The sequence below is a fragment of the Boleophthalmus pectinirostris genome, unplaced genomic scaffold (genome assembly GCF_026225935.1).
Source record: "Boleophthalmus pectinirostris isolate CB_2022bp ecotype Guang Dong unplaced genomic scaffold, ASM2622593v1 HiC_scaffold_23, whole genome shotgun sequence".
Lineage (NCBI taxonomy): Eukaryota > Metazoa > Chordata > Actinopteri > Gobiiformes > Gobiidae > Boleophthalmus > Boleophthalmus pectinirostris.
In genome coordinates, this window is record NW_026571207.1 from 19,167,066 (window position 1) to 19,189,056 (window position 21,991).

The 21,991-nt window shown below is 39.9% G+C and overlaps 3 protein-coding genes across 3 annotated transcripts; 2 read left to right on the forward strand and 1 right to left on the reverse strand.

Annotated features, from left to right (window-relative positions):
- Positions 1-4,762: 4,762 nt before the first annotated feature.
- On the forward strand, positions 4,763-6,590 carry cdx4 (caudal type homeobox 4). Its single transcript, XM_020923578.1, has 3 exons — positions 4,763-5,198; positions 5,997-6,142; positions 6,357-6,590. The coding sequence occupies exons 1-3, from the start codon at positions 4,763-4,765 to the stop codon at positions 6,588-6,590; spliced, it is 816 nt and encodes a 271-aa protein (XP_020779237.1).
- An 801-nt stretch (positions 6,591-7,391) lies between these two features.
- On the forward strand, positions 7,392-11,787 carry chic1 (cysteine-rich hydrophobic domain 1). Its single transcript, XM_020923539.2, has 6 exons — positions 7,392-7,537; positions 8,500-8,554; positions 9,372-9,527; positions 9,899-9,955; positions 10,336-10,395; positions 10,573-11,787. The coding sequence occupies exons 1-6, from the start codon at positions 7,392-7,394 to the stop codon at positions 10,621-10,623; spliced, it is 525 nt and encodes a 174-aa protein (XP_020779198.1). The 3' UTR covers positions 10,624-11,787.
- Positions 11,788-12,332: 545 nt separating this feature from the next.
- Positions 12,333-21,991, reverse strand: lnx2b (ligand of numb-protein X 2b). Its single transcript, XM_020923510.2, has 10 exons — positions 21,734-21,991; positions 17,981-18,525; positions 17,335-17,525; positions 16,603-16,802; positions 15,564-15,974; positions 15,253-15,381; positions 13,937-14,111; positions 13,626-13,866; positions 13,357-13,515; positions 12,333-13,281 (listed from the first exon to the last, which is right to left on the reverse strand). The coding sequence occupies exons 2-10, from the start codon at positions 18,385-18,387 to the stop codon at positions 13,146-13,148; spliced, it is 2,049 nt and encodes a 682-aa protein (XP_020779169.2). The 5' UTR covers positions 18,388-18,525; positions 21,734-21,991; the 3' UTR covers positions 12,333-13,145.

The window sequence follows — 21,991 nt, forward strand, 5'->3', positions numbered from 1 at the left end:
CTACTGTTCAGGTCACCCATCTCCTCTGTCCCCTCAGAATTTACTGTTTACGGTAAGGATGGACAGTGCCCAAGCCCATCAACAAGCTCTGCTTCTGCAGAATTTTCAGTGAAGGAGACAAACAAATAGGGGAAGGATGTCAGCACAGGCTCCAGACTCACATTTTTTTTCTTTTGTAACAAATGTACTTGAACTCATGCACATGGATCTGATCAAAAACTATTTACATAATCCATGATAGATGTTTTAAGTAAAAGGGTCTTTGGATTGGCTTGTGCAGTACATATTGGATCACAGAAAATTTAAGAGAGGTTAAGAGAAGAAGGTTAAATTGCTCCAAAAAGTGCAAACAGATATAAGAATAAAATCTTATAACTTGTAAAAATATTTGATGAGAAAAAAAAAACTCAGGTACAGTGAGGGAAACAGTAGGCATTTAAAACTCACATCTATTATACAGCTTGAAATTCTATTATAAATTCATGCACAACTGAAAGATAAAAAAAGAAAATAAAGTTTCCCCCATATGAGTCACACAATGTTTTTTTCAGACTTCTGCCCCACAAGGTGAAGGGTGGATACATGACACATCCATGCCCCTCACCTAAAACAGAACAATGGACTGGATTCTTTTCCCCTAAAAGACTGTACTCCACCTACAACAAGTAAACAGAGTTTATATATATATATTTGGAGCTGGAAATAGGAACAAAGAATCTGCCTCAACTTTGACTAATGAAATAGTCATATGGGAGTACTTGAGGGTTGCAGTTGATAAAATATGTTGCCTAAGATTGGAGCACAACTAAAAATAATCCCTAAGTAAAAGCAGCTGCCTATACAGTGAGTCATATGTTCATTCATAAAGGTGGTGGAGCATGAGAAGAAGATATGATGTGAGACCAGTGCCACCTATTGTTGTTCTGTTTCAAACAAATGCATCCTAAAAATATTGAATAAATATATGTACACATGTTACAAGTTACAATACACATTTATGGTCTGTGTATGGAGTAAGGCACTAGTACCAAACTCATGCTTAATAAACAAGATCCTATTCTGCTCATTATTATCCTTGATTTAAAAAATAAAAAAATAAATAATATATATAGATATAGATAGATAGATAGATAGATAGATAGATAGATAGACAGACAGACAGACAGACAGACAGACAGACAGACAGACAGACAGACAGACAGACAGACAGACAGACAGACAGACAGACAGATAGATAGATAGATAGATAGATAGATAGATAGATAGATAGATAGATAGATAGATAGATAGATAGATAGATATACATGACGGCAACACATCCTCAAATTTAAATTTACAGCAAGAACAATTCTTCTATCAAAAGCTTTAAAAGAACAGTCATATACAGAGCAATGGAATTTACTTCTTGATATCTGAACAAGTTAATGTTCTACTAACCTGCGTGATGAACTGTTTATGTCAGTGGTATTTGAAATATTTTATAGCTTGAAATGTATCTGGCAGCAGCTTGTTTTGCTTGTGCTAATGGGGAATCTGTCAATAAACAATTAATTTACAATGTTTTCACGTTACAAGGAAAATCTGCAGTCGAATAATGAGGCTACAATATCTGCAATTTAATTTCGTTTCTCCTTAGCTAAGAGACTAAATGTGTTAAAGAAGATGTATTTTCTAAGTAAGTATAGAGCAGTAGGTGGAGATAGGGGGAAGACAAAACAGGAATTTTCTGAGCTCCCAGGCCTTCAAATACAGGACAACAAAGGATTATTCAAACACGTATGAACCAATCGAAATGCAATGCCCTGAAAAGTAATAATGAAGGAACACTTTTATAAATAGTTAAATCTCATTAAAGTAAATTTACATTGGTGGGTTAATATGTCCCCTTAATCTCTCTTTCTTAGTAGATTACCATATTGAGTCTATTATATTTTCACGATTCTCACCCTTTCTCTTCGGCTATTTGGAAAAGGGTATCGGAGATGGGCCTGATGTGGCGGAAGCGCGCCCCCACACCGAACCTCTGCACACTACAGCTCTCAGTCAGCGTACACTCTGACGCTGGACATGTGTTTTACATTAGACGGGCTGTGGCAGTGTGCGCTGTGCTGGAGTTTTATCCAGAAATAGTAACAGATGCTCCTTTTACGTTTCTTCCCGCAGAGAAAGACCACAGACAGTTAAACAACATCAGTGAAGTTATGCAACAGAGTGGATTCCTGAGCTTGCACCATGCTGAGCTCAGCCAAATAATTCTTTAGCCAAAAAACTAGGTCAGTTATGGTGAGGGTACCTATCAGCTTGATTTCAGTGTTCTGGTTGGGGATAGGGAGTTGAGATATTGCTTCAGGTAATCGAAACAACTGAAGACCTGAAGACAGAGGGAGCGCAACCGGCACACTTCACATTTACGACACAATGGCGCCCTCTTGTGTTCTGCGTAAAATTGCCTGTTTTATTCAATTCGTTTTATTTTTATAAAGGAGAAAGATTGAGATATTCCCAGCAATGTGTATTATTTCAGTGTCACTAAACATAATCGTGTATGCCTAGCGGAATTTTCCTTGGAGGCTAGAGGAAACCCAGAGCGCACATGTGAAAACAGCATAAAACTGCTTCATACAGAATCATATAGTGATAAAGCAGAGGGCTAAAAATTCGCTCGATCGTCGCTTAGCAGTCCCATTAGTCTAGATCTATGACATTACACTGGTTAGGCTATACACTTGCTAAAGCGTCTCAATGGCCAAAGGCCCATGACTTAGTGCGTCCTCTAGTGGTTAATTGTGTCACACACGCTGAACGCTGGAGAAGAGGCATAATGATGTACGAGCCTGGGTATATTACACTGGCTTTGGTTAAAACAAATGACAAAGATGTAGGCCTACTTTAGAAAGGTGAGTCATGACCCAACCCCAAAAGCATAGGACTTTTTTGGATAGAACTTTAATCCATCTTGTAGAGACTAGTCCCTTACAAATTTGTTGCCTCCTGTCTGAAATCATGAAGTCTAGAACGTGAACGCCATCTGTTATATTGCTAGGAGTCTTAATTGGCTTTTTATTTATTTATTTATTTATTTATTTATTTATTTATTTATTTATTTATTTATTTATTTATTTGGTCTGTTGTTCCGACCGAGTCCAAAAGGGAGCAACAGTGAGAGGCTTTCATGCAATCGCAGCGCAACGGCAGAGACCCAGAGGCGCGAGCTCTCCCTGTGATTCCCCCAAGCTTTGGACTGATGAAAGGGACGTCTTATCTGATAAAGCCGCTTTCGGGACCTCACTGCACTTTTATGACACATTAAATAACTGAAATGCCTTTCTTTATTTTTGACATCTTATCAATTAACACTTTGTCACACACAAATACATCTAAAGGCCTAGAGCCTACAAGGCTGAGAATGAACATATTTGTCGTGGTACATAGAGGCCTATTATAATGTGATTAGGCATATATGCTTATTCTATCTGTGGCATTCTATCTGGTATTGTTGATGAATAAAACCAGACTTCAGAATGAATAAGTTTTATATCTTGTCCTTCACTCTAATTTTTACCTCTACCTCTATGAGGCATGTACTGGCCAGTAAATTTTGTAGGCAATAAACACATGCTTCACAAGCTTCAATCAACTTTTAATTACCCTACTTTAGGTCAAAACTTTAGACAAACCAATTAGTGCGCCATGCAAAGTACAAGTGCACCTGTCAAAAGAGAACACTTTGTGTTGGATGAAAATAAACTGACACTTCCATTTCCCAGATCTTATAATGGGCGAAAGAGAACACATATTTATTCAAATGATTTATGTAGTCTTTTGTGCATTGCCTATGCACGATGTTTATGTCAAAAAGCTCTGGACTCCGTTGCCTCAGATGACAGATACTTCTCGGTTATATGAATACAGTGTGAGTTTGGTGGAACTGCAGACTGGTGTGCTGAAAGGCGCTGATTGCCACAGAGGGGGTTGTTAGAGTTTCCTTTAAACCGGAATTAGCCGTGAAGTGCGACCTTGAGGTGTGAAGATGGTTTGTTTCAAGTAAAAAGTCATACTTTTCACCTCGTTTGCAACAAGGCTAAATATCTTCTCAAATTAGTCAATGGTTTGAGCATTACATAACATTGATAACATCATGAATTAAGTCAAATCAAAGCAATGGAATTGTAACTGATAATTATATAAATATAAAAACAACAAAACATTAAAATTAAGTAAAGCAGTCTTTGGAAGATAAAGATCACCATAAATTATAAAATAGTATAACTTTCAGTTGTGCAGGAAAGCGTGCGTAATTAGGTACCAAGTCTTGTAGTTCCATTTGGAAATACAGTTGTGGACTCTCGCAGTTAATGTATTCATTACATTTAATGTATTCAGCCATCCTTCAGCTGGATAGGCCAGCTGAGGAATGATGACGCTGTGTAGGACCGGGGACATCTGGGCCGCGACGCACAACTACTGCATTTGGATGTAAATGGATCCTGCGTAAGGAGGAGAGCTGACGTCAGGAGGGCCTCGGTTATACCTCTAGCATCTTGTCAACACACACACACGATGAGAGACTGTATCACGAGAGGAGCTACGTCGCATTTGTAACTGAGGAGTCGCTTTGGACTATTACATTTTTTTTAAACAAAACTTCAGTGGTGGTGCAACAAATATGTTGCCATAAAATCGAAGCACGAGGCCCCTTTTTCTATTTTGATTGAGTTTTAAGTGAGGGTTTTTATTTTATTTTAGTTTTTTTGCACAAATCATGTATGTGGGATACCTATTGGAAAAAGACAGCAGCATGTACCACCAAGGACCCGTCAGAAGATCAGGCATCAACTTGCCTCCACAGAACTTTGTTTCCACACCCCAGTACCCCGATTTTAGCGGATACCATCACATGCCAAACATGGACACGCACGCACAGTCTACGGGTAGCTGGGGGCCCACGTATGGAGCTCCTAGGGAGGATTGGGGCGCCTACAGTTTGGGGCCTCCAAACGGCATCCCTGCGCCCATGAACAACTCGTCTCCGGGACAAGTGTCGTACTGCTCACCCGAGTACAGTCATATGCATCCACCCAGTGCCGCCGTGCTGCAACCACCGCCAGAAAATGTTTCAGCCTCTCAAATGTCTCCAGATAGAGAAAGGCGCAACTCATTTCAATGGATGAGCAAAACTGCACAATCGTCCTCAACAGGTGAGCATCATGAATATTCCACCACAGGTTCATGGTTTATGGATACTGTGTAGAAGTGATTCAAAAGTTGAACATGCAATGCAGGTGATTTTACTCTGACTGAAAATATGACAGTGAGCTTTCCTTGGGAATGAGTCAGGAAGGTGCAGGAAGCGGCGCCAGGCCACTTGTGATGTTAATGCCATGAGTGTGGGAGATGCGAGCCTGACTTCCCCGTCACATTGTTGCTCTCCGTCATATCCAGACGATGGCCTCTGTTTTCAACACCTCCTCACTTTGATATGCACCTAGCTCTGTTCCTCTGTTTTATTACCGGACAAAGTGGCACTCTTCACAGCTTGTGTTAAGTCTTCACAGTGAAAACATGTCAGAATAAATCACTAACATTTTAAATGATTGGTTAAACCATTTAATATTTCTTTTGTGCCACTAGTTGCAATTATTTAAATGTAGCCTATGTTTGTTTTTTTGTTTGTTTGTTTTGCAAAATTGGTCACAATAAAGTAGGTTGTAGTATAATTTCATAGCTAAAAAGTGAAGGCCTATAGTATTAATTATTTCGCGTTTTTGGTCTGATATTTTGTTAAAGGTTGTACAAATACGATCTCTTTGATATTCAAAGCGTAAATTTGTCTCCAAAGCAAAGATCAGAGGCGTAATTTGCCTATGTACAGAGAGAATGAAGATCTTGTGCATTGATAGACCGGTCCTGGCATGTGGATTCCTGCAAGAAATCCCGTTGAACAACTCAGCTGTGAGGTAAAAATAATTAACATTTTGTTTATTGCGTTTTCACAGGCAAAACCAGAACGAAGGAGAAATACAGGGTTGTGTACACGGATCACCAGAGACTGGAGCTGGAAAAAGAATTTCATTTCAACAGATACATCACTATCAGGAGGAAGTCTGAGCTCGCGGTCAACCTGGGCCTATCCGAAAGACAGGTACGCACCCATGCCACGCTTAAGTTTTTTCAGTAATTACATGTATCTAATACAATCATCAATAGCATACAACAAAAAGGCTATCCCTGTAATAATTTAGGCCTATTTTATATGTAACGCTGCATTTAATAGCCCACTAAATTTATTAATAGGCCCATTATTAGGCCTAAATGATGGGTTGGTTCGTATGTCAGCTTTTTTCTTTCATTTGCAGGTCAAAATCTGGTTTCAGAACCGCAGGGCCAAAGAGAGGAAACTGATTAAGAAGAAGATGGGTCAGTCTGACGGCAGCAGTGGCTCCGTGCACAGTGACCCCGGATCAGTGAGTCCACTCCCTGTGCCAGGCTCGCTCAGCCCCTCAGACATCCACGGGTCTCTGTACCCACCTCAGCCCATGAACACCTTGCCATCAATTAGGAATATACAGCAAGTGACTGTGACACAGTGACGGAGAGACTCGAGCTCTGGGACTCGAACATAACCGAGCACTCCGCTGATGGACACTTAATGCGCAGCAGATACAGACTATCCGTGCGTCAGGACGCATAGAGCTGCGGACTAAAACAAAGCGATGATACACTGGAGGCTCTTCAAATATTTTCACAGTATTGTTTATTAATGTAGGAGAAGACGTCAAAGAATAAAAACGTCAGTTTTATTAAAATATAAATATCATTTTATTATGTGATGTGAATGTATGTGTTTGTGAATAAAATGTTGATTCGGCGACATTTAAATAAGTTTTAAACTGGATTGTAAAATGAACATAGCCTATTTTAGATTTGACAAATCAAGTCTTTGAGTGTGCTTTGCCAAATATATAAGCTTTAGTAAAGCTGGCCAGAGTGAGCGGTTATGTGAGTATAACTATTGTTTTTTGGCAATATGGAAATGTAAATAAAATGTTTTGCATTACAATTTTCAAAACTAGTGTATTTCTATACTGTGTAGAGGTTTTGTCTAGTTATGATGACTTTTTGTTTTGCAAAATCAGTTAATTTAAGTAACTGAGGCCTGGACTGCATGGTGCAGGTGCGCACTGGGTAGGCCTATGCGTACTGATAACCAGCACTGGAATTGGTAAGATGCAGTTTATTGTATTGCTGTGCCACCGACAAACATGCAACATATCTACTCGTGTAATAAGCGCTCACATTAGTGTCCAAAAATTCTCTCCAGATGCTGTCAGTGCCGCTTTGGGTACAGTGCCGGAGACATGCGCGCAGCTGCGACTACGCAGCCCGACGTCATGAGCGTCTTACTGCCCAACATGGCGGACTTTGATACAATTTATGAGTTAGAAGACGAAGAGGATGAGCACGTAGTGAGTGAAGAACACCTGCCCAGATACTGTCCAGAGCCTGTGGTCATGCGAGGGGCCGGGCACATCACTGTGTAAGCAGAGCCATGTTTTTAGAAATTTGTCGCTGTAGTATTTTGTGTCTGAACCTTTAGCCTTTAGCTTCGGCTAACCAGTGAGCTAACGTAAATCACAACAGTCACTACTTGCCGAGTTTTTGTAGCTGTAGATAGTAGATTACTTTTGTGGTTACTGACATTTATTTATGTTACAGTTTGTCATTTCAAGGTGGCATAATTATAGTCTTCTCTACCATGTTTTGTCATGTTGCGTTTTCACTGTCAAATGTAACCTTATTGATAAGGTTATCCTCTGCTGAGATCACAAAGGATCTGTCACTCCAGTACTGGTACCTCCTTGGACGGGTTAATATTATGTTTATACTTCATTACAGGACAAGTAAACCTAAGTAATACAACCTCACCCGCTTTCTCCGTGACTGATCTAAAATGCCTATCTTATTCTTAAAGTGATGTAGGATTGTGCAAATGCCAAGATGTAGAGATTTTGTTGTTATTTGTTTTATATTGCGTCGTTGTTCATGTGTCAAAATATAGTAGATGTTTTCAAAACGCTGGTTTATTTTCCTTATTCTTGCGTGCATCATGACAGAAACGACAATTGATTGGACTGTAAACATTAAAGGCTCACCATGTAACTTTCCTGGTGGTGGGTAAGCCACCTATTTGTCTCTGTGGAGATGATATTGCTTTGTCTGAATGTTCCACAGTTTGTGGAGATGTTAGGGACTTGCTCATTGTAATAATGCCTTTTTTAAGGTGTTGCTGATGGGGAAAAAACAAAAGCTCCTGTTATTGAATGAATACAACATAGATATGTTTAATGTCATACTTTGGAACATTCCAGGTGAAGTAATAACTTCTCCATAGAGACAAGCAAGTGGCAGACTCTTTAGTCTACCGGAATTGTCCTGTAGTGCCCCTTTAAAAATAATAAGATACAGTCACCTAATAATAATAATAACCTGTGTTTTCAGGTTTGGACTGAGCAACAGATTTGACACAGAGTTTCCTTCTATTCTCACAGGAAAGGTACAGTTCAATTTTATGCATTTAATGTTCTTTGTTTAGTATAATTACATGTTTGTGAACTAGTGTCATATGCTTAAACCTGGACTACACAAAACCATTCTGGTACAGCTTGTTCCAGAGACTGGGCTGCACAGTTGGTTAGAAGGAGATGCAATAGTCCAGCTCTGTAAATGAGTAAGCCAACTAAGGGCCACAGTTGGCGGGGACACAGGGTTTTGGAGGGTCCAGCACCAGGTGATAAAATAATGAAATGAGGACTCGCTGCAGACAAGAAAGGAAAGCTTCCTGGGTCGAACGCTTAAACACAAAAAGGCTGCAGGGGTAAGAGTGGGCCGAGGGAAGTGTGGGGCAATAAAAAGAAGCTTCAGCATTGTGACCCATGGCGACATGTGATGAATGAGCTCACAATTATGATGATTGAAGGGTGCAGATCAGGCCCTGCTGGGCTTTATTTTGAGGTCTTTGGCTGTTTGCAAAGAGACCTTTGCATCCTGTCATAAAAGATTACGACCCCAGTTTTATGACGTACAGACTGGGCCAGGAATGAGCATCCATTCAAGTTGTTTGGCCTGCACTGCCACAGGCACTGGACTTATCTCCCCGTAGGCCCTCCTTGCCTTGACCAGTCTGGAGCGTTAGCTAGTCAGCCTTAGTGTTTAAAGATCTCATCTCAGGACAGCATCTGCAAATATCTACATGCTCAAAGCCTTTGATCTTTCCAAACAAGTTCTTTTGACCATTTAGGAAACCTTCATGACACTATTTCAGTTTCTTTTTTCCTTAAACCATTTGTCTTAATAAACTGTTTATTTTATAGGTAGCTCCAGAGGAATTTAAAACCAGCATTGGCAGGGTGAATGCATGTTTGAAGAAAAACCTGCCTGTCAATGTGAAGTGGCTGCTCTGCGGGTGCTTGTGTTGCTGCTGTACAGTTGGCTGCAGTCTTTGGCCTGTTATTTGTCTCAATAAGAGAGTGAGTCCCGACCTCCTGTGACATGCGTTGGACACTTTTACTCTCCCTCACATCATTGCTCATTACTCAAGGGCTATAAGTACAATTCAGCTGCAGTGGGCTAGGTGTAATCACATACTGTGGTCAATTAGTGGCTATGTGTAGAAATAATGCATTTACCACATTGTTTATACCTGCTCCATGGGTGTGTCTTTACAGCTGGTATTATAGCACAAGTTATAGACAACAAAGTGAAAATTACTAGCTGGTAAAATAGGGGTCCAGTCTATAAATCCTAACATAGCTGCAGTTAACTGAGACCTGTTATGCCTGTCATTACTTTCATTAATGACTTTACAACTTCCATTAATGCTGCTCTTCTCTTTGTACAGACCAGACGATCGATTCAGAAATTGTTAGAATGGGAAAATAACAGATTATATCACAAGGTAAGAACATCTCATCGCCAGTGTCAAAGTGTTTAAAGTGTGTGTGTGACTACCACTGGGACAGATAATGTTTTGTAAACTCTTAAACTACCAGTTCTTCTAAGTCTTATCTGACACACTGATTGGAATGGTTGCGAGGTCAGTAGTAAAATCCTGTGTTAATTTCGCTTTGTCTCACAGCAACAAATTACCGCTAGTAGCTGAGGACAGGCATAAAGGAAGCTGTTGAGAGTGTCTGGCCACAGTTTGACCCCTGTGAGACCAGACAGCCCTGTTTCCAAATTCCCCTGACACTGACGAGGAGATCTCAGACAGATTTTTCTTTGTCTTTGAGAGGAGGTGTTCATTCATTGTGTCCGTGTCTATTCTTCTCTTTTCAGCTGGGGCTGCACTGGAAACTCAGCAAAAGAAAATGTGAAAGCAGCAATATGATGGAATATGTAAGACAACCATTTTGATCTTTTACAGTTAATTTATAAATAACCAATTAATAATTTTTTTTATCATCTCTAAATGTTGTGTTCTATTAACCCAAGTTTTTTGTTTAGGTTTGTTCCAAAATGTTCCCATAGCTTTTCCTTTTTTAATGATCTCTTTGTCTGTGTTATCCTTCACAGGTAATTCTTATAGAATTCTTACCCAAATATCCTATATTTCGACCAGACTGAGGAGGCTGATGTGAAGTCGATGTGGGGCCCTTGAATTTTCTCCTTAGTGCCTTGTATATACCGTACAGTATGTTGAAATAAGGGTCTGCACTAATGTCCCATGAGGACCCTGTTAATCTGTCTGTGTATTAGACGCTGTCACTTTGCTTTAGAGCAGAATTTGCACATTTTTCAACAAACTTGTTTCACTCCAATATTTTTGTTACATGTCACTAAAGAGTCAACATCAAAGTGCATTTACCCCAAAGAACCATCCTCTGCTTCCATTTCAACTATCAATAAACCCTTGCAACGATTGTGACGCTCCCTCAATCCAACCCTAAAGCAGCCTTACCTTATGTGTCTTTTTGTTACTTTGTGTTGTGGAAAAAGAGGCAGCATTGTTGCAAGTAAATGAGAAGGTCAAAAATGCCTACCGCAGAGTACTTAATCAGCTATTTTCTGTAATTATCTGTAGTTGGGGACAAACAAGTTGAAACTTGACCTGTAAATACCATAAGTAACTGTACAGTGTTTAATTATTGTTTACATAAAGTTGCGTAGTTATTTAGTTGTTTTTTTTGTGTGTTTTTTTTTTGCCAATCTGTTGTTTCCATAGTTTTGATCAATACATGTATATTTACCTGTAGTTACTATGGACCTGTTTACCTTGCAAGCCATATAATTTCAGTGTTGCCAGAGTTAGACTGATCAATGCACTCAAGCCCAGTTTGATATCAGTACAGAGAATAGAGGATAAAGCACGAAAAGCAGTGCCAAGACCTTTAATCACCTGTTTTAGCTGGAGACTGACACATTTTAAACAAATGAAACTTGTTTTGCACCCTCCTCTGATATTATTTGCAATTCCATTGCATCTGTTTTGTATCCCCTTTTAATATGGGAAGCACATGGACTAACCATACACCATGTGTTGAGCAAATGGTTACAATATTACATTGTTTTTAACCTTGTTTATTGTTTTTATAATTTCCTTTGTTAGGACACTGCTACAATGCATTGTGTTAATAGTGCCTCTGGAGTAGCTTAAGAACTGTAAAGAATGAATTTGTGCTCTTGTACAAAGGAGATGTGAGTATTGCCCCTGTTAAAAAATCTGTTTAACCACAGAGATCCAGTGGCTCCCTTTGGAGAAAGAAAATAAATTGGTCTTTTTTATTTTTATTTGTGTCTTTGTTTGATTTTCTTTTGAACAACAATGAATAAATGCAATTAATGGATAAATGACGAGCCTCTTAAAACAAACCCTAAGTGACCTGTGGCAATGCACTTTGGCCACAACTTGTAGCAGTACAACATAACTGGCCATTTGTCATGTTTAACTAGGCAATGAATCGTTAACTTCAACAGGATGGCTTTGTAACACATTTGTCAAAGTCAAAACTTATACAGTTAAATGCTTTGTCTCTCTAGTTGTACATAAAATGTGATTTTGCTCAAAAGTTTTCACAAACCCCCAAAGCAAAGGCAGACAGGGCTGCTGCTGGGTTTTATGACCCTTTGTGCTGTTGTTTCACATTCACATGTCTCTTTAGCTCAAGGTTCAAACAAACTTATTGAACAATTAAATTTTAAAACTTGCAAGTGTATAGATTAAAATCCATTATTTTAAAAGGGTTTTATTAAAATTAAAATAAAACAATGTACATGTTTGTCCACTAGATGTCAGGTGTGTCTGGTAAATGAACATATTATTAGACACTTTGGACTACTGTTGAAGTCAGTTTTATTCATGTATGCTTAGATTATATACACAGCTCCACAAGTATATCCTAAAATCTACAAGCAACCACATTTCAGATCTAACAGTTTACATGAATGCAGTTAAGGTTTGATTTAAAGATAAAAAATTTTAGATCAGCTAACAATATTGTTGATATCATAAAAAAAATAATTTTCTTTGTTGGTCAAGGCCGCGGTTTGTGTCAATAAACAAAAATTAAGAGACAAAGCCACAAAGCTTCACTTAAAAAAAAACATTTCTCAAGCAACTTTAGTCATTTAAGGCATTTTAGAGCTTAATGTTCATCAGTGTTACAAGGCACTCACTTGTAAAAATATCCAAATGAAAAACAAGTGCTTAAAACTTAAATGTTCGTATGACTTCAAAAAGCACACTTTACACAAACAGAGGTTTTAAATGTTACAATTAACATTAAGTAATAGTAAGAAAAAATATGTTTCTTCAGACTTTGGCAAGCTGATGCAACCAGTTATAATAATGTATACCTACCTCTTGATTAAAGCTACACATGTACATCCCAAGCCATAAAAGCAAATGCATTAATGTATTCACTAAAAGGACTAAATGCATTCAAACACAATCTTTTGCTTTCTTTAAAAATATAATTTGTTGATTGTCACTTAACTACTAGAACTACTTTATCTTATTATGGCATCCAAGAACATCATTTAAATTGTGCAAATATAGGTCTCCCAGTTAGATCTTGGAGGATAAAGAATCATTTGAGAGGTCCTTGGATACTGTACATTTCTGAAAACATGTCCAGAGGGAACAGTTGCTAGACGAGACTCCCAGGCCATGACACAACAGTCAGAGTCACTTTATTCTTTTGTAACTTCAGCATTGGGATGAGAGAGCTGTTGTTCATTCCCACCGTAGTGGCTCCATTTACAGCCACGATCTCATCACCACACCTGAGGACAAGAACAAAGGTAAACGTCACTGCAGAGTCATGGGGTGTGTCTTAATAGTGAGCACTGAAGTCTTACTTCAGACGACCATCGAAGTGAGCAGGTGTTCCAGGCACAATGGTTTTTATATAGAATGGTTGCTGGCCATGGCTTTCTTCATAGCCTCCAACTATACTGAAGCCCCAGCTCTCATTGTTAGTCTTGTGCAGTACAATGTCTCGGCACCAGTGCATGTGACTGATTTGGAAAGAACAAAATATTTCTGACATTTTCTTAGAAGTTAATCATTGGAAATCTCAGGGGGAAAACAAAAAAGAAAATCTCAGGAAGAGTTATGCGGGAGATACCTTGGTAAGCCTAACCAGCGAGTCCATAATGGGGTCCAGTTTAAAGCATCCTCTCTGGGGTCATCGGACAGGTCCAGCTCATCTTTACTGGTGTCCAGCTCCTCTTCACTGTCCTCAGACAGAGTCTGGAGGACCCGCAAAACCACCTGGCTCTGGGCAGTCTGAGCCTTCAGCACCGACACTGCTTCATTGTACGTCAGCTGTGTCAAGTCCGCTCCATTGATACTGAGCAGGACATCACCTACAACACAAATGCTTTCAGTAAGAGCTCTAATGTGCAATGTAGTGCCATAGACTTCAAGTTGTTGTACCTCTTTTGATAGTGCCCTCTCGATGTAGGCAGCCAACGGGCTGTACACTGGTGATGTAGACAGGCAGACGGCTGCGGCAGTCTCTGCCTCCAGCAATAGTGATGCCCAGAGAAAGTCGAGGCTCCTTCTTCATGCTAACTGTTTTCTCTTGGCTAGAAAAGCCACCTGGAGGGTCCTAGATGAAATTTAAATTTTTTTTTTTAAAATAACTTCATGCTTTTGGTGAGTGACCTATGCAAGAATCAAACTATCTGGCAAATTGACACCACATAGCTCTTTGCCTCAGAGATGTTACGGAAATGTCTTTTGAAAACCTTCTTTTCTGAAAACATCATTCTTTTTACAGACAGTAAAATGAATATATATATAGAAGTAAAAATATAATGCATGTTTTCAATGTGAACTTACTATGTATTTAAATATTAATATTGATATCGACTAATATTATAAATACGTATTCAATTCATAAGTATGTTGCTGAGAAATTTAGCATTTTGTTTATACAGATAATGTCAGAGTACACAAGTAGAAACAAATGTGAAACATTTTAGGTACAGCTGAGAGTCTCAGTTAATGTGTGAACTTAGACGCTAATCTCTCGTAACTGAGACGTGATGAAAATAACAGCTTTAGTTTGAACTTCTTGTACCAAATCAGTTTCTGAGGGGGAAGCAGGGGGAGGAGGTGATGCTTTTCCTCCCCCCAGCAGGAAACCCATCCCCCCCAACAAGACGCAAAGGCTAAACTCGGCAGGCGAAAGCTAACTGTTACCAGCTTTGATCCTGTTCCATCCAAAGAAACAAGGAAAAACAACAAGACAGTGGTTTGTAGCAGCAGAGTGAGTAGCCCCAGGCCTTTTGATCAGGACAGAACAGACCATACAGGGGGCAGGTGTCCTCCTTCTGAAAAACCCACCCCCCAGTGAGGCCCACACATCTTCTTTACTGTAAATGCACAGTCTCAAAGCTGTCATGAGAGCAATTACACAGGTGAAAGGCATTAGATAGAGCTCCTGACAACAGTCAACTGTCGGCTGGTTATTTAACAGAAAAATCACAGTATGTTAGGGCCAAATGACTGAATTGAAACTTTTGGATCTAGAGTTAATCGCTTAGTGCCTTTCAATGCTTCAGCTCCAGGGCTACATGAGTAAGTGACGTCATCCAAGCAGAGTGAAAGTAAATAATTATCAAATAATTATGATTAATATTATTCTAAAAAAGATTAATTAATTTATTTTTCACTAAACCACCATCACCAGGTACAGTTAAAGTGGGAATTCCAGTAAGGATTATAAAGACCTCACCATAACTCACCTTCATAAATGTGGACCGGCGTCTAAAGTACTGAGGGTCAGGGGCTCTTCTGGGAGCTCTGGCAGACTGGCCCTCATCTGAATTCTCTGCTGCCCTCATTACCACAAAGTTCACGCGCACCTCACTGGCCTTCATGCAAAAAAAAAAAAAAAAAAAAAGCAATCTTATAATAGTTATACAGTCCTAATTTTATTTTTATGACATTTAATACAAAACATTCATTGCCATTCTTAACCAGCAGTCTGACTGACAACTGAACAAATTCCTGTGACTTTATCTGTGTGTGAATCTTTATTATGCACTAGTGTTACCTGTATGATCTGGGCTGCGCTTTCTGGTGTGCCATGCCTTAAGTCCTGTCCATTGATAGCCAACACTTTGTCATTGTTCCTTAGTTTTCCATCTTTAGCGGCCAAACCTCCAGAGAGCAAATCCAGGATAAAGACTCCGCTCTCGTCTGACTTTCGGATGAGTTTGATGCCAAGTGGTTCAGATCGGTGGGTTTTCATGAGCGTGACCTGCAGCACTGTGCCCGGGTTGGCATGAGTGGGCTGGGTCTGGGGGGCAGAGGACGTGGAGGGGTTGTTGCTATGGAGGTCAGACCTGGGATCTCTTATTTTAAAACCCTTTTCTTGCATCACGGTAAGTCTGAGCAGGGAGGGCTGTCGTAGCAGAGCGATGGCCCGGGAATGAGGGACGGATGCCAAACTGATGTCATTTATCTGGAAATTCAAACCAAGAATCAGCGATTGTAAACAGTTTACATGCTTCCAGTGTGTGACAGAAATCCAATGACAACAATATATATATTTTTTTAAACAATCAGTGATATCTATTGGAACTAGAAAAAATTTAGATGAAACTGGGAAAGGAACCATTAAATATCTGCTGTAGAAGTGTAGTAGGAGTGTTTGCTTTCTTTTCCAGTGTGACAGACAAAAAAGTCCAACTGATGCAGGGCAAAGACTGGGACATCTTTGGGCTCAGTTTTCATGAGAACCACATTCCTTGAGAGCCGCAGGAAAGCAATTTGTAACAGTGCTGTATGAGTGATGAAAAGATGAACTCCACTATGAATGTAACTAATGCTGAAACTATGAATTTAGGATGTTTTTACACTTAATACTTTTGAAGATGATAACTGCAAAGTCTGGCATAAAAATCTAAACTTTGTTTGCAAAAACTAATCTCAGAAAAGCCATGTGCTTTACTCATTACCATCAGGATAAAACACGTTTTTCCAGCATAGTCACTTTACACTCTTTGCTGCAAATCCTTGTTTATAGTGACATGTGCATACTGTTTATGCAACAGCAACTAAAATTTTACTTGCTCAATAAATGTTATTACCTCCAATATATGATCTCCCGGGGCCAGTCTGCCATCACGAGCTGCTATAGAGTCTCGAATAATCTCCTGGATCACAATGTTTCCTAATGGAGTGTCTTTACCACCCACGATACGAAGCCCCAGTTCCTCCTCAGGCTCTTCTCTGAGGAGATCCACTACATTGGCCTCTGCCACCAAACTCGACCGCAGAGGAGTGTTGTCTAAAAGAAAACAACATTAAAGCAGAGGCTAGTTTAGGTCCAAAACTAAAAAGACATGTTCAGTAGATGCAGTGCTTAACAGGACACTAAATATTCTAGCATAATGTCAAGTTTTGTATCAGTCAAAGTAAATAAGACAGTTCATTCTCACATAACATCAATAGATGCTTTCTAAGGTACTGCTGCCTGACAGCGTGCCAGCTTTGGGCTGATAGAAAAATACCAAGGACCATAGGCCCTTTCCGAATCCATTTACTCCTCCTTTTTCCTACCCACTTCTACTAACTCCTCACTGAATGTTCCTTCACATTAAAATGAGAATTAGTGAGTAGGAAAAGGAAGGAGGATAAAGGAGAGGGGAGGCAGGAGCGGAGAACTGGTTTCAGATTTGCCATCTAGTTATATGCGGTACCTGCTTTAAGGGGTTTAGATTAATTGTAGCAATAAAAACTTTATGTCTAAACATAAGCAATTGAAGATTTGTGGTTATAATTTATTTTTATTGATTACTGTGATATTATTTGTCCCATACCTTCCTCACATTCCTCATAAGCAGGATTGATAAGTCCAGGGTCTGGCTGATCTCTACTGGATGTCCGTGGTAAAGCGGTCTGTTTAGCATCACCAGAAATGTCTCCGTCCCCCCTTCGCCCCTTTAACTCATTCCACGAAGGACGCTTCCTCTTTTCAGCTTCCTCTCGCAATCTTCGAAAAACTGGACATCTACGAGGGAAGAGAAGCAAAACAGCTACAGCTAGCTACAAATATTTTTAAATAAAAAAGTATTAATTAAGAACAGCAATGCTACACTGTACATTTTAAATAGAGTTAGTAATTGATAGGATTTAGTAAAGCATAACAAAAAGCAGGACTACTGCTGCTTCCTGAAGCCTGAACTTTGCTCTTGTTGTGTTAAGTGACATCATCTGCCCACAGCTGACTTCATTCTTGGCCACAGAGCTGATAATCACTTCAGTGGAAAACACACGGACACTTAAAATATCCTGATAACGAGCATGTTCTCCTTTCAGTGACAAACAAGTGCATAACCTTTTAACATGTAAAACTCTTTCCTTAATTAGTAGTCTCTGATTAGACACTTCTCTGCAGTAGTTAAACTGTATAGTCCTGAGAAGGTCCAGGGGTGGTGAAGGTGTAGAGCAAGTAAGTGGTCGTACCTGTTGTGGAGGTGGGGCTGTAGCTCACAGCGCTGCATCTGGGCCTGACACTCTGTGGAGTGTGGGCAGGCCACACTCAGCTTGTCCAGCAGGTTCCTCACCAGCAAACTGGATGGACGGCACTGCTGCAGCTGCAGTCTCTGTCGGTCCACAGGGCAGAAGTCCTGCTCCTTCAGAAAGTTACTGAGGCAGTGGAAGCAGTACGTGTGCCCACAAGGGGTGTCCATGGGGCGCAGCAGCGGCTGGAGGCAGATGTGACACACCAGCTCGTCATCCACATCGTCCTGGTACTCGTACAGGTGGCTGTCCTGACACTCGTGCTGCTGGCCACACTCTTTACACACACGTGCCCATGACAGACCCATGCTGCCACTGCTACCTGCAGCTTTGGTCTCTATTGTAGACATAATTTTTTCCAGTCCAAATAACAAAAAGTCTGCAAAACTCTTCAAAATAAGTACAATTTGTACAGTCTATGGGTAAAAGCAGAGTAACAGTCCATTATCGCCCACAGTGTTATCTCCAGGTCTTCATTCAGCTTTTTTCTGTTAAGAAAAAGAGAAACACTTTTAGGTGAATATCAAAGTTGGACTCGTCCTCTTAACTCCAACTAGATTCAGAGGAAGTGACAAATCCACACAGCAGCAGCAATATGGCAGCAAGCCGCAGCTGCTTCCTCTCAGCAAGTTTCCTGAGGGACAAAAGGAATTCTCATCTCAGCAAAACTCTCTGGTGCGCTTTAATTGAAAAGAGCTAAACTGTGGAAACGGTGGACGGGGGAGGCGACTAATAAGGAGTCTTAAGTCAAGCCTCCAGTAAGGAAGGGAACAAAGCCTTGGTATGAGTGGTGAAAATTGTGGTCAGAAATACAATCCCGTCAGTAATGACCCTCTGCACTCAAACGCAGCAGTCCCATAACCACAGTGCAGTTTCTAATCTCCACTAATTCCATTTCATAAGGGCAGTGCTGATTAGGAAGGCATTCTTCAGATAACTTTTAGCTGCACAGTCCAAAACATCTTAACACAGTTTTAACACATAACAAAATTAAAATATATGTTTGTATGCAGAATGAGACCATCTTTAACAACAAAAAACTTTTACTTACAGTACATTTACATCTAATAATCATACACTTATTCTGTTGTAACTAGCTGCACAATTTGGGAAAAAACATGCAAAGAAATTAAAAAAAAAATTGCAATATGAACTGACAACCTAATAAGAATCACATTTTAGAACATGTTTGTACAGATCTAAACTACAGAGTTAGTATTTTTATGCAGAACTAAGACAGCTATTCGTGAAGGAAATTATGGTACATCAAAAATTGCAGCCTTTATGATTTGCTAATTGTGTCCATTAAAATTTTGATTCAGTTGCAATTCATCTTGCATCCCTTGTTGCAACATAAACATATTTCTGGAAGAGACCACAGTAGCTTTGGGGAACTAACCTAAGACAATGATATCTTGCACCACATCACTAGACTATAACCTCACAGCTCCATTGGCCGCCTGAAGCCTGAATGAAACCAGAGCTGCTCCATAACACAATTATGTGTGTAATACTTTCGTGCTCAGAGTTGTGTTTGTGTGTGTATCTGTGTTTGTGTGTGTGTGTGCCCGGCCGCTCTGCTGTGGGAAAAGCAGGAGAGATATGGTTATAACAAGGTAGACTGGAGACATACTGAAATCCATGCAGTAAGGAAGTTTTTGTTTTGGGCAGCAGTTTAAGATGCTGGTGCAATCCCCCTGGAGGAACTAACACCAACCTTCACTTAAAACACACAAACATACAAACACTATGAGGTCATCCAGGCCACTGCTCTCCTTCCCTCTGCCTTTTACTTTGCAAAAGTGATACCTATTCCTGTAACAGATAGGGGCCACCAATCCTGACTGTAATAGAGCCAAAGGGACAAGACACACAGAAATCATAGGATTTCTTGTCAATATCATTCACTCTTATTCCAATTCCTTCTGCTTTAATAAAGGTTAGATAGGACCCGTAGGATTTCCCAGAGGAAGTAGCCCATCTTGATTAGTCACTGCTTTGACGGAGGACAGGCTATGACCTCCGACTTGATTTGCGCTCCCAGTTTACGGTCTCTGGAGGAGGGCTGGGTCCAGTCGAGCAAGCTGATAACAAACAACTCCTCAAGGATGCAGAAAATCTATATATTTGCTCATCTTACTATGGTCCTCATCTTCCATAGGGAGTGACATGCAAAAAATCTATTTCTTTCCTTGAATTTTCTATTTTATTGTTTCTTCCACACTATATAACCCAACTTATTTGGTTAACGTGACAGTAATTGTAAATAATCATAAAATTGTCTGAAACTAAATTGCAACAAAAAAGTTGATGATGATTGTGATATCTTTAGAAAGATGGTAACGCCACCACTAAATCATCAAATGCATGCTAATGCAACCATCATTTGGCTAAATATAACAACTGTACAACAAGTAAAAGTTTGAGCAAAGCTCAGAGAACATTGGATTGAGGAAATTATTATAAAATAATTATAATTATCATGTGACGTGTTGCTGAGTAAATGTCCGGTAATGTCTCTGAAGGATTACCAACAGAGGTGCTCTTCACGGCTGAGTCAAGTCACTGGCTGTGGTGGCTCATATGCAAGTCACGTGTAACAACACACCCTCAGTTAACACAGGTGAGGCCATGGTAATAACACAAAAATACTTTACTTCTTCAGCATAACAAAAAGGCCAAATCCAGTAAGATTGTGAACTTCCGACAAAATGAAAATTAACAGGTCAAAGGTTTTATTTACATGTAAAGTCAATATTTGCATTCAGACCCAACTCCTACAGCCACATTACATAAGATTTCAATAATATGGACAACTAGACATAAGACTACACATCAAATGCCATCTGCTTCTATTACATCATTTACTGTTTGTCTAGAGATGGTAAAGGGGAGATCTAAATGTCCAGACTTTTACAATTAAGATTTTACTGGTGTGGCTTTACTTTGCATGTTCTCAAGTTTCTGAAGCCTGGACCAGTCCCACTACACACTACAATCAAGAAAACTCTTTTCCACAGACCAGGACAAAATTAGTGGATGCTCCCTATATATTTGCACTTGAAGTCAAAGAGTTGTCTGCATTTTCTTCAGTGCCAGGTGACAGACAATGACAAATAACAAAGGCTCCAGCAGGAGTCCAAAAGTCTGTTTTAATAATTAATCTATGTTCTAGGTTTCTTGTTTCTCTACCATATTAGTCCATCTTATTTGTAACAATATTTGTAAAAACAGCTAACCTATCAGGGCCAACTATAAAACAACTTGACCAAAACCTGGGAAATCCCTCCTTGTCTGTAGTGTGATGAGGCACAGCACCATAAATTACTTAGTGTCCTGTCGGTCTGTGTTGGTTTGTTTCTCATCTCCACAGCGATGTGACAGATGCAAACCACTAGAAAGGTCATAAATGTGGGTTGTAGACTTTTTTGACAGTCAAGCTGACATTATTATGACCCTCAAAGTGGTCAAACTCTAATCTCGCTGACAAGGCTACACCGACACAGCACAACGCATGAACTCACCTTGTTCACGTAAACAAGTTAACATTTTCATGACTTTTTCACAACAATTGTTACACTAATTGAGATTACTGATCCAAAATGTAACAAGTCAAGTAAGTATTAAATGGTTGAGAGCTTTATAGTTAGGTGAAATGTATTTTGCGAGTTGAGAGCGAAACTCTTCATATCTTACCTGTGTGGAGGAGGTCTTTTACCGGAAGCAGCTAACTAAAGCTAGCTAAGATACGACACTGAAATCCACAAAGAAAACGCCCATGAAAGATCCACGAAACCCAAAACACGCAGGACTGTGTCTAATCCACGCCACACAGCACGGCGGTACCTTGGTAGAAAAGGTCTCGCCGCGGTTTCGTCAGGTGAAGCTCTCTGGACCTAAAGGACTGGGCGACTTTCCCAGTTTCGAGCAAATGTCCCGGAGCACAGCGCGCAC